The 17,982-nt window shown below is 34.5% G+C and overlaps 1 protein-coding gene and 1 pseudogene across 1 annotated transcript in view; one reads left to right on the top strand and one right to left on the bottom strand.

Annotated features, from left to right (window-relative positions):
- The window catches only part of Cnbd1 (cyclic nucleotide binding domain containing 1), a 327,970-nt gene extending 310,529 nt beyond the window's left edge, over positions 1–17,441 (bottom strand). Inside the window, exon 1 of the mRNA XM_015485728.2 lies at positions 17,354–17,441. Coding sequence (XP_015341214.1) covers positions 17,354–17,441 — 88 coding nt within the window. The remainder of the gene's footprint in view (positions 1–17,353) is intronic.
- On the top strand, positions 5,863–5,950 carry LOC125610611 (annotated as a pseudogene).
- Positions 17,442–17,982: the final 541 nt, after the last annotated feature.

The raw sequence follows: 17,982 nt of genomic DNA, 5'->3' as shown, positions 1-17,982 counted from the left end.
CTGTAATTTCTCTTATGCCATCCTGTGATCAACGGAACACGCAGGTATACAAGAAACCTGAGAGCTACTGATGGACAGAAGCTCTATCATTCAAATTGTCATACCTGTCCAAATGTGTTTAGCATATTATGGTGCTTACTTCATGATATATTTTGGGGGGCTGACGGTGAAGCTCAGTAGTAGAGTATGTGCTTAGTACAACACACATACAATTTTTTTTCCTGGCACTGGGGATTGAACTCAGGGGCAATTTACCACTGATCTACATCACCATCCCTTTATATTTTTATTTTTAAGGCTGGGTTTTGCTAAATTGCTGAGGCTGGCCTGGAATTGAGATCCTCCTGCCTCAGCCTCCTAAGTCACCAGAATTATAGGTATGCCCACCATGTCCAGGAAAAAAAATTATATATATATATATATATATATATATATATACACATACACACACACGAATACACATACATATTATATATATACACATACATATTTATATATATATAAATATGTATGTATTCCGGTTAAAAATTTATTCAAGGGTTGGGGTTGTGACTCAGTGGTAGAGTATTTGCCTAGAATGTGTGAGGTACTAGGTTTGATTCTCAGTATCCCATAAAAAAATAATTAATTAAAGTTATAAAAAATGTTTAAAAATATTTGTGTTAACTATAACTGTGTTTCCCAACAAGGTTTCCTTCAAGAGAAAGAGAAATATCTCCTATGAAAAGCAAAGAAAAAGCCATCAAATAAGTAAAACCTTTGAAATATTGCACACGTACAACCATTTTATTAGGAGAGCATGCTTATTTAATGGCTAAAAGGCAAGGTGAGCGACAGGAACAGCATAGCCATCAAAATGTCACAATGACCCCCTAGAAATGTCAGAGTACAGTGAGCTGGAGAACAAAGAGCTGTAACCTCTTCAAAGTAGTTCCAGTGTATATTGTAATAATTACTCCAATGATAAACAAAGCCCTGGTTAACATAATATCAGAGCACAAGTAAGTAGTTTAGCAGCAATAGCAAGAGAGGTATTAGAAACAAACGTTTTTGTAGTAAGAACAGCAGACCTTATACTATGATAAGTGGAAGGCAAATTCTAGCACCAGACTGAAATACTAAGAAGCTGGACAGGAGAAAACAGACTATGATCACAACTGACTCCTCCTATGTGCTTGTATTAGTGATCCAATTCTACCAGAGGGAACTGGTTTGCAAGTCTATCTAAACTTGTATAATAAGACATCATCATTAAAAAAAAGAGAGAGATCATTAATCATACCTTTGTTAATGGTCAGTAGTGTTTATTATTTTCTCTTCAGCTAATTTTGTTGTTTTCTAAAATCCCAAATTTAATTCTACTTCAAGTGATACTGAATACATTTAAGACATGTGAATACACATAAGCAATCTGTTGATGGTTTATTTAGGCCACTAAATAAACCATCAAGCCTAAAGTAATAGTGCCTGAAGGAGGTCTTCCATAGACAAAATTTGGTGCACTGACAAGAACAGTTGCCCAAGTGGACCTGAATTGTTCTTTTTCCTTGTCAGGGTGAGTTAAAATGTCAAAGCAGAACTGAATTATCTGAGAATAGAAAAGGGTAATGTTTTAACAATTATCAAAATAACATCCTTTTATATTTAACATTTTTACTCAATTCAAATTCACTTCTCCACCCACTATAATTTATCTTCTGCCTTTTTACTGAAATTTGTTTCACTAAGATCATCAAAGATCTTGTATTCTCCATTCCAGTGATCTCTTTTCACACTTACTGTGACACTTGACTCTTGTGAAGTTTCTTCCTGCTGGGCTTCCGGGACACCATCATCTTTTTTCTTGCTTCCTGCTTATGATCTGCTGGACTTTCTCCAATCTTCTTCACCCAAGTCTTAATGCTGCCCAAGAATCTATTCTTAGTATCTCTATTTTTATCTTCCCAGTTTATATCCTTTTGTTCATGCACCCATATTTTTAAATACCACAAACACACTCAAGATTCTCAAATCAAACTCTCTAACCCAGATTTCTAATCATTACTCCACTAATGCACGTGTAAATATCACCTAGAAAAATCAAATTCAAGATAACAAAAACTCCACCTAAAATTCTTCCCCCACTTCACAAAGAAGAAAGAAATGTGATCCTGTCCTGCAACCCCTATCTGGAATGAGAAAATCCCTATCATTTATAACTCTACCACCTATCTCAGTATCTTAGACTACTCTTTCTTCTTCAGGAACAATGAGTTATGAAGAAATTAGATTCTGCCCTTCTGAGATATATCCTGAATATCTCCTAAAGGTGTCCTCTCCAATTGGGGCCTTTGCCATGAAGGAGTACACAGATGGATATCAGGATCTTGTTTAACATCCTCCTAGAGTATTTGGTACAACTGTAATAACATCTGAACTAGCCTCCCAAACTCTAGCTTCATTTCTAAAATCCCAATGTGGTTGCATAACTTTTTGTTCAAAATACTTTTAATCCTCTATTAACCTATAGGTTAAAGTATAAATACCTTGTATGGAATACTCTGCCTTTTATAATTACACCCAAATTAACTTCTATGTCCTCATTGAATACCACCATCTCTGCTGCTACCCTTTTCTCCCCATATTTATTTTTTTAATTATTTGTGCATAATAGTGAGTCACACTATGATATACTTGCTCATAATATAATTTAATCAGGTTCATTCACCAGTACCTCCCTTTGTCCTCCTTTCCTTCCCCTTGGTCTTTCCTCTGTTCTACTGGTTTCCCTTCCATTTTTGTGAGGTTCTTTCCTTCCCCTTTTTCTCCCTAGCCTCTACATATGAGACAAAACATATGACCCTTAACTTTCTGAGTCTGACTTATTTCACTTAACATGATCTACTCCAGTTCCATCCATCCATTTTCCTGCAAATGAAATAATTTCATTCTTCTTCATACATGAATAAAACTCCATTGTATAGATCTGTCATATTTTATCTATTCAACAGTTGATAGACACTTGGGCTGGTTCCATAATTTGGCTATTATGAATTATGCCAGGATAAACATGGGTACACATGAATCATTATAGTATACTGATTTTTATTCTTTTTGGATTAATATCTAAGAGTGGTATAATTGAATCATACAGTGGTTCCATTTCTAGTCTTTTGAGAAACCTCCATGCTAATTTCCACAGTGCTGTACTAATTTACATTCACATCAACAGTGTATAAGATTTTCTTTTCCCACCACATCCTCATCACCATTTTGTTAATTGTGTTCTTGATGATGAGTGTCAGTCTAACATGAGTGAATAGAAATCTCAGTGTAGTTTTGACATACACATATACATATATGTGCATGTATGTTCAATATGTATATATGTATATGTTCAATAAGTCCATGTTCGATATATACATGTATATGTTCAATATATATATATATATATATGCATATGTATATGTTCTATTTCTTTAGCCATCATGGAAATGCAAATCAAAATTACACTGAGATTTCTTTTATTTTTGGTTCTTTATATACTCTGGATATTAATTCCTTCAGAAGAGCAGCTAGCAAAGACTTTTTTTCCCATTCTGTAGGTCTCTCTCTCTTTTTTTTTTTAAAGATAGAATTTTTTAATATTTATTTTTCAGTTTTCAGTGGACACAACATCTTTATTTTATTTTTATGTGGTGCTGAGGATCGAACCCAGCGCCCTGCACATGCCAGGCAAGCATGCTACTGCTTGAGCCACATCCCCAGCCCCTGAAGATCTCTCTTAATGGTACTGTTCCCTTTGCTGTGCAGAAGCTTTTTAGCTGATGCCATCCCATTTATTAATTCTTTGTATTATTTCCTGGGATTTAAAAGTACTGTTGAGAAAGTCATTGCCTGGGCCTATATGTTAGAGTGTTTACCCCCCTATGTTTTCTTCCAGCAGCTGAAAAGTTTATGGACTATTTCTAGATATTTGATCAATTTTGAGTTGATTTTTTGTGACAAGTAAGAGAGGGATCTAGTTTCATACAGATATCCAGCTTTCCTAGCACCATTTGTCAAAAAAAGGCTGTCTTTTCTCCAATGTATGTTTTTGGCTCTTTCATCAAGGCTCAGATGACTGTTTCTGTGTGGGTTTTTCTCTGTGTCTTCTATTTCACTGACCTACATGCCGGTTTTTATGTCAGTACAATGTTGTTTGGGTAGCTCTGTAATATAATTTGAAATCGTATTGTGATGCCTCCAGCATTGCTCTTTTTGCACAGAATTGCTTTGCTTTTTTGGGTCTTTGGTTCTTTCATATGAATTTTAGGACTGTTTGGTTTTTGTTCTTTTTGTTTGTTTGTTTGTTTTGGTTTTTCTTCCTAGTTCTGTGAAGAATGCCTTTGGTATTTTGGTGGGGATTGCCTTGAATCTGTAGATCACTGTATGTAATATGGACATTTTAATATTAATTCTGCCTACACATGAACCATGGTAGGTCTTTCCATGTGCCTTCTTCTATTTCTTTTTTTCTTTTTTCAGTATTCTGTATTTTTCACTGTGGATGTCTATCACAGACTCTTTGGTTAGATTTATTCCTAGGTATTATCTTGTGGACTATTGTGAACAGAATTATTTTCCTGACTTCTATTGTCAGCAAATGCATTATTGGCATATAGAAGCATTTTCAATTTTCATTTGTAGGTTTTGTATCCTGATATTTTGCTGAATTTATATGTCAGCTCTAAAAGTCTTCTGGCAGAGCTTTGAAGGATCTTCTAAGTATATGATCATATTACCATCAATCAGTGATAATTTAACATTTTTTTTTCTTTTCAAATTATATCATTTTTATTTCGTTATCTTGCTAATTGCACTGGTTAAAATGTCAAGTTCTATATTGAATAATATGGTGACAGTGAACATCCTGGTCTTGTTTCTGATTTTAGAGGGAAAGATTTAACTTTGCCCTCATTGGGCATGATTCTCCATTTTTCGACAGCATCTTCTGGCTGCTTCATGAACATACCTTGTTTTTAAAATACCATGAAAGATCCAGGATTGCTTGCCTTACTTAGAATGGCAAGTTCTTAGAACATTGACAGAACAAGGGTCAACCTTGAGTTGATGACATACCTGGATTGCACGCCCAATCAAGGATCCCACTTATAGCCGGGCTTTTCTAGAATCAAGTTGTTGTGATAAGATAGAGGACAATATTAACTATCAATCAATACAGAAGCAACTGATCTCAGTTATTGAAAAGACACAAATAGATTCCAAATAACTGCCCCCAAACCTTTGAAATGGGCATGATGAGAGCACTAATTAGAGGCTTATTGTTTAGAGATGCGTACAGAACAGGGTTGATGAGAGAGTGTTAAAAGTTAGCATACAAAAAAATTCAGTCAATTTTCAGTACCACCATACTGCCCACTGCTATTTTTTCCAAACAAAATTATCTTCAAAAACTAATCATCATTCAATAATCCTTGCACCCATGTGTAACATACTCTGAAGGAAAATATGAATATGATGAACTTATCAAATAATGTGCATCAGAACAATTATGGAGGAAAGGTAAAAATCCTATGCTGCTCCCCTTCCCCCCACACAAGACACATTATAGCCTTGATTACACTAAAACAAAATTACAAGGCATTAAGTATGATTAGGACAACAGAAAAAAAATTACAAATTAAAAGACTATATTCAATAAAGAATAGAAAGATAAAATTAAGACAGAAATAAAATCCACTTTAGAAACAATACACACGGCAAAGATGTAAGAAAATATAATCACTGACACAGGGTTACATACCTGAATAAATAGGAAAAAAAGATGAATGAATGTGATAAATGAAGATAGGAGATGTTATCTATGAAAATTAATCCAGAGCGCTCACTTTGGCAGCACATACACTAAAATTGGAACAATATAAGATTAGCATGGCCCCTGCAAATTCAAGAAGTGTTTCATATGTTTTTAGACAAAATCTAGATAGAGCAAAGGTGTGAGAGGACAAGGGAAAGGCATGGGGATAAAAAAATTGGTGGAATGAGATGGACATCATTACTCTAAGTACATGTATGAAGACACAAATGGTATGAATATACTATGTATACAACTAGAGATATAAAAAGATGTGCTCTATATGTGTAATATGAGTTGTAATGTATTCTGTGGTCATATGTAACAAAGTAGAATAAAAAATAAACAAATATATGAAAATATTTAAAACATCACGAAAGATCCAGGCTTTGGAATCTATTTTTTGCTTTTAAATCTAAAGTGGTGCTACATGGAACAAGTTACTAAATTTGTGTAAGTCTCAATATTCTTTTCTTTTAAAATAAAGTGATTTATTATTTTTAAAAAAAAAGAAAGAAAGAAAATTAATCCAGAATAAGCAAACAGAAATAATGGCAATGGGGAAAAAAAAAAACACTTACAATACAAGAACGCTTTTCTCATGTAAAGATTTGCTTATGAGTAATTAAATATGATTTCATGACCCGGAAAGGGGAAGATGAATCATGATACAGAATTTACAAAGAGACTAGATGTTCTAGATGCTATTAGATTAGTAACTACTACGTATGTTACTATACTTCAAAGATAATTATTTTGCATTTAGCAAAAAGAGAAAGCATCCTACTCTTGTCAAAGTTCTGGCAAATAGTAAAGTAAGGGAGGAAAAAGATGACTCATAAATTTTATTTTCCAATATACATAAAGTTAAGAGGTAGATATAAGAACTCAGAGAACATATGGGACCATGAGCCTTCTTTGACTAACTCTATTTGAATATCAGATTTGCTTAGATCACTGAATGAAGAAATCATATAAGCATGTAACCTAACCAACACTAAATAGTATGGAAATTATATTAATAAACTATACTAATAAATTCTGTACACCCAAATATAAATAGTAAATTATTCATAGATTATAGTGGAAATAATAAATAAATACTTAAAAGTTTCAGCAAAGATAAGAAAGTACAAACCTCACATACTAGATAACCAATCGTTACTTTTTAAAAATTTTTAAATAATGGAAACTTAATGAGAACATTTCAAGAATAAATGTAATTAGTCCAAGGATTAAACATTAATATGATTAATAGTCAAGATGTAAAGAGGGTCAGTTTTTTTCATTTCATACTAGGTTATAAGGATGCATTTTCTAAGTTAATGAATCAAGCAATAGAGGTTTATATTTTGTATTCTAAATTCTATACCATTATAATTCACAAAGGAAAAAAATGCAAGTACAAATGGAAACAGAATAAACTCAACAATAACTTCCCTTCCTTATCACCCAAAAGTGAAGTAGAAAATGAATCACTAAGGATATAGAAACTTAAAATAATTAATGAGGAATTTATTAGCCATGTATCATATTTTATTCTTAAAAAAATTATCTGATTCCAAGGATAAGACAAAGTACAAAATAAGCCTGGAAAATCTTATTTTGCCAAACAAGGAAAAGCTCAAACTGACTTGAAGAGTCTCCCTGTGGCCAAAGTGTGAACAATGAACACCAACACATGTGGTGATGGCAGTCAATTAAAACTTTAATAAAATAAGAAACCCTGTGCTTATTTTTTAATATGCTTGATAAATGTGATATTATATGCTTACGAAACACATATTAACTGCAAACATTTATAGCAAAGAAATTCTCCATATATCACCTTAATTCATTAAAGTAAATATCAACAATAGTGGAACAGGATGAAATCATGTGCCCCATGAAAAGATGGAAGGAGAAAAACACAGGATCACTCCTGGGATACTGCTGGCAAAGATGTCTACCTGAAATCTAAACATGAGGAAACGTCAGACAAACCAACTTGCCAGATATTCTGCAAAACAACTTTTTTTAATCTCCCAGTATCAGGGTCATGAACGTCAAGGAAAACTGAAGAACCATTTCAGACTGAAGGAGACCCAAGAGACAAGACAGAGAAGTGAAACATGAGATTTTAATTGGATTCTTTTACTGGAAAGAACATTATCAGAACAATTAGCCAAATTTGAATGTGTCTAAAGATTAGATTACAGTTCTGTGTCAGTGTTACAGTTATCCATCAGCTTGGTGGATGCTTCTTTTTATGTAATAGAATATCTTTCAGAAATTCAAAAAAAAATATTGGGGATGATGGAATGTCAAATGAATCAAGAAAAATAAGTTTATACTGAACTTCCAAAACTTTCAAGATTCTGATGGTCTTAAAATTTAAAAATTCAGTATCTTTCACATGTACTACTTTTATGGTTCAAAAAAGAAGAAATATAATATATATAATAGAAAAGGAAAAGGATAAAATACCTCTGGATAAATTTTATTTAGGATATAAAGAAAGTTGCATAAATTGTAAGTAAAAAGATTAATATTGTAAAGATACCAATTTTTGAATAGGAAGATTCAAAATAATAAAGCTGTTAATTTTCCATGTATTAATTATTAAATTTAACACATTTCCAAGTACAATATCAGGATGTTTATTTTAAGAAAAAAATATCCCTAAAGAAAAATAAACATGAGAAAGTGGCACACAAAATCTCTTTAAAAGGAGTAATCAATTGAGGTTAATCTTACTAGATATTGAAATATAATGCCTCAATAATTACAACAATTCAACATTGATACATAAATAGATGGTAAATGGAAAAAGTAAATAATAGATTTCAAAAATAGATGCAAAAAGGCATACATTCAACATGTAATAAAAAGTGGCATTTCAAATTAGCAGAAAATATAGGTTGCCTACAAAGGGTGTTAGAATAGTTGGTTGGTCAGTTGAAAAAATATTAAATTGTATTTTACGGTCTACACCATTGGTGTCCTACAACAATCTAGATGCATCTAATATTTAATGAGTATAATATTTTTAAAAAACTATATAAATATTAATCATGAGGAAGTTATTTTTAAACCTTGGCATGAAGAATGACTAAATAAGGACTTAAAAACTACAAGTTCTAAAATATTTGTATGATGCAAAAATCATAATGACAATAGAAGAATACAAACAGAATGGGAGAAAATATTTACCATTTGCACATCAGAAAGAGCATTAATCTCCAGAATGTATAAAGAACTAAAAAAACTTAACTCCAAAAAATCAAATAACCCAGTCAATAAATGGGCTAAGGAACTGAACAGACACTTCTCAAAAGAAGATATACAATCAATCAACAAATATATAAAAAAATTAACATCTCTAGCAATTAGAGAAATGCAAATCAAAACTAAGATTTCATCTCACTCTAGTCAGAATGGCAATTGTTAAGAATACAAGCAACAATAAGTATTGGCAAGGTTTGGGGCAAACGTACACTCACACATGCTGGTAAGACTGAAAATTATGAAACTCTGGAAAGCAGTATGAAGATTCCTTAGAAAACTTGGAATAGAACCACCATTTGACCCACCTATCCCATTCCTTGGTTTATATCCAAAGGACTTAAAATCAGCATACTACAGTGATGCAGCCAGATGAATGTTTATAGCAGCTCAATTCACAATATCTAAACTATGGAACCAACCTAGATGCCCATCAACAGATGAATGGATAAGGAAAATGTGTTATATATACACAATGGAATATTATTCAGCCTTAGAGAAGAATGAAATATGGCATTGCAGGTAATAATATCATAATTTTGGGGGGTTGGCTTATTTCACTTAGGAGAATATCATCCTAAGTGAAATAAGCCAACCCAAAAAAATCCAAAGGCCAAATATTTTCTCTGATATGCGGATGCTGATCCATCATTTGGGGTGGGTCTAGGGAAGAATGGAGGAACTCTCGATTGGGCAGAGGGAAGGGAGGGGAGAGGACGGGAGGGGAGAAAGTGTGGGGGTAGGAAAGATGGTGGAATGAAACAGACATGTATGATTGCATGAATGGTGTGACTCTGCATCCTGTACAGCCAGAGAAATGAGAAGTTGTGCTTCATTTCTGTACAATGAATTGAAATGCACTCTGCTGTCATGTATAACTAATAAGAAAAAAAATTAAAAATTTTAAAAATACATGGGAAAAGGCTTATTTCTTTTGTACATAAAGAGTTCTTTTAAATAAAGAGGAAAGTAAATTCTAATAAATGGGTAAGGGATGTAAACAGTTCACATAAATATAGATGATCACCAATATGTGAAAAAAAAAACTCTAAATAACAGTCATAAAGAAATGCAAATTAAGGCTGGGCTTGTGGCTCAGTGGTAGAGTGCTCATCTAGCATAGGCGAGGTCCTGGATTTGATCTTCAACACCACAGTAAAAAAAAAAAAAAAAACCTAATTAAATAAACTAATTAAAGATATCGTGTCCAACTACAACTAAAAAATAAATATTAAAAAAAAGAAATGCAAATTGAAATATCAATAAAACTATTTTCAGCTGATTGGAAAAAAAATTTATACAACATGAGTGAAAATATTGTGAAATAGATACTTAAATATACCGTTGATGATACTAGAAATTAATATAACCCTTGTGGAAGAAAATTTGTCAATATTTATTAAAATTTAAAATGTACACATACTTTGGCTTTGTGGTTCTCTTATGCTACTTGCTTACCAATGCAAAACAGTTATGCATAGGATACTTGATTGACTTTAATAGAAATAAATTCCCATTGTAGAAGCCAGAATCAAGTAGACAAGAGACAAACCACAAGAGTTGTTTTAATGGAGAAAACTGATACAACACTCTGTTAAACAGATAGTCAAGGACTGAAGAGACTCAAAGGGAAGACCAAGTATCACCCAGGAAGGAACTACTAACACGATTTTCTTGGATGACCCATAGGGAAGAGATTGACTAAAACTTCATACATTTGGAACAATGAAGATCCATGAAGCTGGGATCCAACCTGCGCATGCAGGGCCTCCGCAGCTAGCGCTGGCTGTTGAAGTAAATACATACAATGAGACTATTTCCTGGAAGAGTGAAAAAACTGCAAAGGGATTCAATTGCTGTTGCTGCTTCTGGAGCAAACTCCACTTCTTGGATGAACAACTGAGAAGACAGTGGCCAGAGAAGACACTTGCCATGCATAGTCACATGTGTCTATACGTACACATGTGTATAATTTTATTTTTGTATATCTTTATGATTTTAAAAATAATTTGTTGTTTTTATTCTTACTTGAAAAATATTAATTGTATGTATTTGGTGGTACATTGTAGCATTTTTGATATATTGGAAAACTTAACTCAAGCTAATTAACATATCTCCTACTTCACCCTACCTATCATTTCTCGTAAGAATATTTAAAATCTGTTAACAATTTTTACATATGCAATACATTATTACCAACTGTGGTCAACCATGCTGTGTAACGGATCTCAAAACCTTATTCCTCCTGCTTAAATGGAGTCTAACAAGACTCCTTTGATCGACACCTCCCCTCTCTTCATCCCCTATCCCTTGCCTAGCCTCTGCTTTATGAATCTGATATTTTTAGACCCTACATGTAAGTGAATTATACAGTATTTTGTTCTCCTGCACCCAGCTTATTTCACTTAGCACAAACATCCTCCAGGTTTATCCCTGTTACGGAAAAAATGATAAAACATCCTTCCTTTCTCAGGGGTGAGAAGATATCTGCTATAGATTGAAAGTATTAAGTACAATGGGAAGGGGTACAGACAAAGAAGAGTTCAAAGACACAAAAGACATTTACTTCATCCTGGAGAGACCAGGAAAGTCTCTATGGAAACAAAATGGTTGACAACTTTCAAGAACTAGAAATAATGGGAACAAAGAGAGGAAGATAGAAAAGAACCATAAAGATAGGAAATGGGACCTAAGTCAAGAGAGTATGGTAACGATTTTAAGGTAGAATTCAAGGAGCAATTTTCCCTTCAGCATAAGTCTCCACTCTTTTTCCTAGAGACTAGATTAATGTAGGGTTAACTGTATTGCTGGGCAACACTCTGTATGATAATAATGATCTCTGATTGGTGATTGCATCTGGGCTAGGAGGAACTATGGTTGACCTACAAAGACCTGAGAGGGAGCCACCAAAATGGGCTTCCCTGAGTACCTTGACTCTATAACTGAGAAGTTCCTTAAAGGAAAATCTGAAAACAGAAAAATTCTTAAAGAATTGTTATAAGAGATATTAGCTTATGAGGCTTTTAAGCTTGAGTAGCTCACCATCTGTACCTATGTACCTCTCACTACCTTGAACTTGAGCTACCACCTAGGAGATCAAAAAGGGCTGTGCAGGCTACTGTCTAGGCAGCCTTGGAGACCGCCACAGGAGAAAAAATCCCAAACACTGCTCTGCTGAAAGGTTGAAATTCTATCCCACATTTCTGAGCATGTGTACAAAGAGTGACGATCTCAATGTTTAATTAAACCTAGTAATTTCCCCCCACATCCCTGGTCGATATTGACAGATTAAGGAAAGATAACCAAAATAGTTTAGCTATAGTGGACAGTTATGTGGATAGAAGTGCAAGATCTAGGATACGAGTGATAGCTTTTAACCAAATTATGAAAAAGTTAAGTGCAGATTGTGGAAAATGAATTGTAATCTAAGTTTCAGAGGAGAGTAGGACCCTAACAGCTTTTGAGTGAAGCATTAATATGATATTTTTTAATCATCCTATTAGACAAATAATCTGTTCACAATGTATGTTGGAAGGAAAAACATAGAACTGTTCAGTAAAGGGGATGGAAGACCTATCTAGATGGTTGAAGGATTGATAATGCAGTAGCAATGACAATAATTGAGTTCTAATTTCTGAGACTGAAGACAGAGCAGTATCTTGAGACTGGGGGAGACTTAGCCTGCCACCTAGTGGACAGATCTGATTTGCATTGCAATTTACTTCATTTCCTGCTTCCATCCTGAACCCTCAGGCATAACTGAGCTCAAGTTTTAATTCCCATAATTTATAAAAGCCACACAAGATTTCTGACAAGAATATAGGTACACTGAGATAGTTATAACAGTGGTTAAAAAAAAACAAGAAACGTTTGGAGATTTGGGTTTTGTTTAGGTTTTGCCAGTGGAACAACCATTTTTTCTCCTTGGTATTAAAAATAAAATGTGACTGTTACATGAAATATAAAGTTGAGAAATAATCTTCTAATGCTTTCTTCCATAATTTATCTGATGGGCCTTTATATATTTACTATTATTGATTATTTAAGTACAGAAACATACACAAATATTCAACCATCTTTCTCGCTGTGTATTCCTTCTGGAGATTTCCATTCTTGTTTAACCTTGTTTCTTTATACATTACAGTCTGTTGCTCTATTTTTCTTCTCTACTGACAAGCCTTACTTTTTTACCTGCATTCTAAGGCTGTGAATGGTTTAAAACTTTAAAAATGGATGCAACATTCACTTTTCCAAATAAACACATATTTAGAAACTCCTTTAATCTTTATCTACTAAAGAACTAAAAAACTCTCAAATTACAGGAAATGCCCTTGAAGACTGAGGAATGATGACACAGTATTTTTAAGCTTTCCATAAATATGCACCATAAAATGGAAAAGAGCAAAGAAAAAAACATTCACTTAAGAGCAGTGTGTCTAGATTCCTTGAAGTGTCTCTGGTCTTGAACACTTTTTTTCTCTTCTAAATTCTCATATGTTGGAATAAAATATATTTATAAGTGCTTTGTGAACTTAAAACACTTTTGTTACTGGAAAAGCACAGAAGTTCTTCCAGGATCAACCACTAGCCAAATGTAAACCATATTTTAAAACTGTCCCTTTCTCAGTAGGATAAGCCTGATAAGTATGAAGTAAATAGAGGTGCAGCATATTACTCCAAGCAAAGGAAGCTTACTGGACCATACTCCTAATTATAAGCCAAATGGTGCAGGACAGCTTCCAGCCTCCCACTAACAATTTTTTATAATTAGACAAAAAGAAGAAAAACACGTTTCTTTCTTTCAAAAAGAAACATGTTTTTTTTCTTCTTTTTGTCTCTTTAGGAAATCAACTTATAATATTTATAATAGTGGATCATGTGTATACTTTGATCAGATATTACTTCACCCAGAAAATAAAACCATTATATGCTTTGTTAACTGTAAAGTTTTAAAAATTATTCTCACCCAGAATAAAAACTGGCATGACTCTAGCATTTGAGAACATGGGTCCCTTCCCCAGGGTTAGCAAGATGTGAAAAATCCTGAGGCAGAAGTCAAAGAGACTGTAGAAGGAGAAGACTTGAAAGTTGCAAAGATCAGGGTAGTGGGGTGTCAGGGGGGCTGCAAGCACTAAACTGCCTTAAGAAGCTTAACTATTTGAAATGCCTGAGTCTGAAAATTCAATGAGAACAACGGAGTCATGTTTGAAGATGTGTGATGTGTTTCCTCCTTTAAATCAAGAGCATGTCAGGAGATAAAATGGCAAAGTGCAATTAATGTCTACGCATCATTTAACTGATTAAAAGGGCAAGGGATTTCAGGGCAGTGGGTCCTTACAGACACCGAAGCCTCATTACTCTGAAATGTAAAATGGACCTTTATCAGCCTTTGGTTTTTCCTGTTACAAATTACCACAAACCTAGTGGCTTTAAAAGAATATGAATATGCCAAGAATGGTAGTATGCACCTGTAATCCTAGGAATCTAGGAGACTGAGGCAGCAGGATGGAGAGTTTGAGGCTAGCACAGGCAATTTAGAGAGACCCTGTCTCAAAATAAAATATAAAAAGGGCTGGGGATATAGCTCAGGGGTAGAGCATCCTAAGTTCAATTCCCAGTACAGAAATAAAAAGGAGGAGGAGGAGGAGGAGGAGGAGGAGGAGGAGAAGGAGGAAGAGGAGGAGAAGAGAAAGAAAGAAAGAAAGAAAGAGAGAAGGAATGAAGGAAGGAAGGAAGGAAGGAAGGAAGGAAGGAAGGAAGGAAGGAAGGAAGGAAAGAAAGAAAGAAAGAAAGAAAGAAAGAAAGAAAGAAAGAAAGAAAGAAAGAAAGAATATATTTTCTTATCCTTCTGGAGGTGGAAAGTCTGAAATGGGTCACTGGCTCATTCTGAGTGGTCAGCAGGACTGAGTGCCTTCAGAAGGTTCTATGGGAGAACTCATCTCCTTGCCTTTTACAGCTTCTAGCTGCCTGGATTCCTTGGTGCTTCCTTGGCTCACATCTCACTCGGTCTTCAGAGCCAGCAATAGCCTCATCCTTCTGACTCTGATTCCCTTCCTTCCTCCCTCTTTTATCAATAATGACCTCATGATTACAGTGAGCACTAGGTTCTCTCCCCATCTCAAGATGATCAGATTTAGCCACCTCAGTTCCATATGTGGATGACCTCCCGCTTGCTATGGAACAGAGCCTATGCAGAGTAGCACATGGACACAATTCACTGGGGGCCATTCTCCTGCCTACCACAGACTCCATGAGGTTCTTGTGAGAAATAAATAAACAAAGCATGCAAAAGTCTTACATGCTGCCAGTAGAAAGCACCTAATAATGTTATTCACCTCCAAATATTTATAGAGAATGTGGGTATGTCTAACTGAACTGGCCGAATTCAAAGTAAAAAAGGATATGCAGAATGGCTGGGTTTTGTTTTTGTGGTTTTAGATATATAAACAAACATTCCTATTTAACCTACTGCACCTTGAATCATTCCCACTATTATCTGCTCTATAATTCAGGTACAGTCATTCTACAGATTGAAAGTGTGCGCCACACACAGTCTTCCATAGACCACTGTTTGAGCAGGGATATCAGAGTCCACAAGGGGAAACTGTGCACTTGCTAGAGTTAGCACAAAGACACAGCCGTTAAGCAAGCAGGACACGTCTCCAAAGAGAAGTCACAGGCATAGAACATCAAGTAGGAACCACTAAGGCTCTCCTGCTTTCCATTATGCTCTATTCAGTTCTGAGATCTAAATTGCTGCTGATTTTTCATCTTTTAATCACTTCACAGAAGTTAAGTGTCCTTGGGAGACACTACAGAGGGTAGCACATATCTCATCCCATTGATTCTAAATTAATTTGATCTTTTAACTCTCAGCTACTGAGCTTCCTGGGCTGCTGAAAAAAAAAAAAAAAAGAAAGAAAGGAGAATAGAAAGGAAAAAAAGCATCTTAGGGTGACTTTTTTTTTTCTTTCTCACAACAAAACCTGACAGAAGCTGTGGGTTTTGGAAAAATTGCCTTTAATTTTGCTTCTACTAGAAGAGAAATAGAATACTTCAATCACATGCAGCAACTTTTTACAATAATAATATTAATGTATAAATTAATAAATGTAGCAACTAATTTTAAGAACTGGGTCTAACACTATTAAAGCAAAATATCCCTTCAAAGGAGATCAATCATGTCTGTGATATTTCTTCCCTAAGATTATGAGTATTGGTTATTAATATTAATTAATTGTTATTGGTACATTACATAATTATTAATATTACTAGAATTCATTGGGACATGGTTGTATCTGTGCATAATATAATTTGGTAGCTTTCACTCCTCAAAATCTCCCCCATTCCTTTCTCTCCTCCCTTCCTGGATCTCTTACTCTCAATTAGTCTCACTTCTATTTCATGAGATTACCTCTTATTTTCCTTTATGAGTATTAATTTTAAAAAAGTTATCTGGAAGTTAACTCTCACTTCAAATCAATACCATAGATCTACCCAGTGAATAATAAAATACTAGAGTTAATGCTTTAGTGAAATTGGAAAGGATCATGAGTATTACCTTTGTTATCTAAAATTTATTTTTAAATTTAGTTAAGTCTAGACCTATTACATGTTACTAGTAAATATGCTGACGTTCAAAGAATAGAGCTATGAACTGGATGGTTGTAACAACTGTTTCCATCTGGAGAAAACATTCAGAGTTTAGATGAACTACATAGAATAAACACTGTTGATTATACACACTTCACGATAATGAATTCTATTTCTAGAATTCTTATGACACTGTAAGTCAAAGACTAGAAAATTAAAGTTAAGTGAAATGGGAAAAAATTTCACATTCTGAATAATGGGAATTGTCTTTTTTTTCCCCCTTTTAAATTTAAAACAAGCATTCTCCTAGTGAAAATTAAAAAATAATTATCCCTTGAGGGGCAGTAAGATCAACTCTGTGATGGGACTAGATTTGCCACAAACTGATACCTACTGGGCCATGTCCCTGAGCCTTTGTTTTCTCTACCCCTTTTAATATTTCAATGAATCTGAAGTTCTAAGTGCTCAAAAAGATCCTCATTTTATAAAGAAAAACATTGAATTGAAATACCTTCAACTAGGCAAAGCAGAATTTATACACTTATGTTCTTTCTATCCCACAAGGCCATTGGTCAGGTTCTCAATGTTCCTACCAATTCCTAAAACCACTGGAAAAAAAATGACAAATAAATGAGACCCCTCCAATTAGCCCCCACTCACTTGGTAACTTGCGAAGTGGGGGAGGAGGCACATTGTCAATGGCTATCATGTGAGACAAAATAGCTGCTGGAAGAGAAGACAAGGGCATCTTGACGGATCAAAGGCAGCTGATCTTGAGGTAAAGGCAGAGGCTAATTGAGAGGTAAAGGATCACTCTTTTCCTTGGGGTGTCATAAGGCAGAACCTTCAAGATACTCTCTGATAGGCTAAGTCCTGCGGAATCTTCTTGCTCATGGTTCTGACACAGTGTTGGTGCAGCATTTCCAAGGGTGAAATCCAGGTGAGGAAAACTACATACCAGTCCAGTGGAATTAGGGGGACTGTGTGAGCTACACAGAGTGGGAGGAATAAAGAAGGAATGTGCAATACCCAAGGCAGATACAGCAGAGCCCGAGACCAGGTTAGAGGAGAGAATTCAGTATACGGCCTCCACAATTCAGAGCCCTTTTCTGCCCACCGCATCTATATTGGGACAAACCCTTCTTGTAGCTGCAGCAACAGGAATATTTATATTGCTGCTCATGGCTACACAAATAAATCTCCCTTCTATTCATCACAGATTCAATAAACTCACCCCAGCTTTATTTAACCATATTCTATTGGAGAGTAGTAAATGTTTTACTTACTTT

The sequence above is a fragment of the Marmota marmota genome, unplaced genomic scaffold, assembly GCF_001458135.2.
Source record: "Marmota marmota marmota unplaced genomic scaffold, marMar, whole genome shotgun sequence".
Classification (NCBI taxonomy): domain Eukaryota; kingdom Metazoa; phylum Chordata; class Mammalia; order Rodentia; family Sciuridae; genus Marmota; species Marmota marmota.
The sequence above is the reverse complement of the archived record's forward strand: the minus strand, read 5'-3'. Positions and strand labels throughout refer to the sequence as shown.